Here is a 1711-nt window from a genome sequence, read left to right as displayed (position 1 = left end):
TTAATCGCGATTAAAATTTGTTTATCTATGCCCAGCACTAAAATTAATCAATATGAGTTAACTCGATTAATTTCACAGCCCTACATACAGTATGTTATAATTTAACCCCATCCATACTTGTGTGGTTATATTAACTAGTACTTGTTAATGTGGGGTTTCAGTATAATTTTAGCCTTTTTGCTTTGGAGCAGCTAAAGGAACTAAAAGAAAGTCCAGTGGAAGCGGTGCCGGGTGRAAAATCAMTGCAGTGTCATTTTAAAGACTCTTTTCATAAAGTGCTGTGTTTACTTGCTCCCTGTAGGTCTGCGCTATCTGCAGTGCGTCGAGGGGGTGTTGTGGTTTATTCAACCTGCACACTGTCAAGCTATGAGAACCAGGCTGTTGTTGAGACAGTGCTGAATGACTTTCCCGAGGCTGAAGTCGAAGACCTGTGGGAGGAGATTGCTCTTCCTTTATCAAAATACTTTGCATTTAGTCCTCATCCTGCTGGCGGACGGACGCATTCAAAGCCACCCCCGCTGCCTTTGAACAGAAAACTGGGGATTCTTGTAGTTCCTCAGCCTGGCAGGACCTGGGGACCCATGTTTTTGTCTCGAATTAGAAGAAAATAGAGMATATCTACCCAGAGGAGATACTGTATGTGTAATGAAACTACAGTATATGAAGCACTATTTTTCCAGGACTTAGGAATGTGCCTCACCACACAGAGCCGTGTCCTGGACGACTGAGACACCGGCGCACTAACTCACCACAAACTCTGCAAAGTGTCACGTTGCATGAGAACATTTCTGTTTGAAAACATGTCGGCGACACGTACGGCTTCCTGCAAGTCAGAACTGAAGCAGTTTTAACTTGGCAACACTAAGCTGTTGTACAACTATAAGTGTAGCAGTTATGTGTTGTTTATAGCTGCTGTATGTGTGTGTGTGTGTGTGTAGGTGTGCTGCTTGAGATTTCACGAGCAAATAAAAATAGAGCCTTACTCACATCAGTCATACGTACCTCCAGCAATCTACCAGAATAAGCCCTAACTCATACAGTATTTACTGAATGCATGTAATTAATATGTTCATATCAGTGTAGTAAATGAGAACGAGGCGACAGAAAGAGGCGGCTGATAGTGATGCAGTAGCTAAAAAATATGATCCGACCAGTCCCCTCACAGCCAGCTGTGTCTCACTGGTTGGTTACAGAGTCTGAAACTGGACCAGTATGATTATATCAGTTTATTGCATAAACAAACTCTAAGTGGGTTAAATGGGAACCACTGATATTATTACAGCCTGACAGCGAATCAAAAGAGGAGTGATGAGCCAACCTATGCTTTCATTAGAAGCCTTGAAGCCAAATAAATACAAAAATTACCAGAGCTTGGCTAGGATGTTCCATCATATTAGCTTTTAAACGTTAGAGTACGATGATGCTCAGATCAGCCCAACTTCTTTTATTACATTTGGTTTGGAAGTGTTTAAAAAATACACAAAGCAACAGAGACCCTGGACTGTTGAGCAACTGAAGTACATCTATGGAGGACCAAACCTATCATTATTGGAAATAAATGTATAAATATATAACTGGCGTATTAAAATAAATTATAGGCTCCATAGTATGGAGGACCAAACCTATCATTATTGGAAATAAATGTATAAATATATAACTGGCGTATTAAAATAAATTATAGGGTCAAAAAGAAGTTTGACAAATAAATTAT

At 40.1% G+C, this 1711-nt stretch overlaps 1 protein-coding gene across 1 annotated transcript in view; it reads left to right on the top strand.

The window, feature by feature from the left end:
* Window positions 1–988, top strand: part of nsun3 (NOP2/Sun RNA methyltransferase 3) — a 6478-nt gene extending 5490 nt beyond the window's left edge. The window contains exon 6 of the mRNA XM_014003056.1: window positions 302–988. Coding sequence (XP_013858510.1) covers window positions 302–611 — 310 coding nt within the window. The 3' untranslated portion in view covers window positions 612–988. The remainder of the gene's footprint in view (window positions 1–301) is intronic.
* The last annotated feature ends 723 nt before the right edge of the window (window positions 989–1711 follow it).

The sequence above is a fragment of the Austrofundulus limnaeus genome, unplaced genomic scaffold, assembly GCF_001266775.1.
Source record: "Austrofundulus limnaeus strain Quisiro unplaced genomic scaffold, Austrofundulus_limnaeus-1.0 Scaffold16, whole genome shotgun sequence".
Classification (NCBI taxonomy): Eukaryota; Metazoa; Chordata; class Actinopteri; order Cyprinodontiformes; family Rivulidae; genus Austrofundulus; species Austrofundulus limnaeus.
This window is presented reverse-complemented; position numbering and strand designations above follow the sequence as displayed.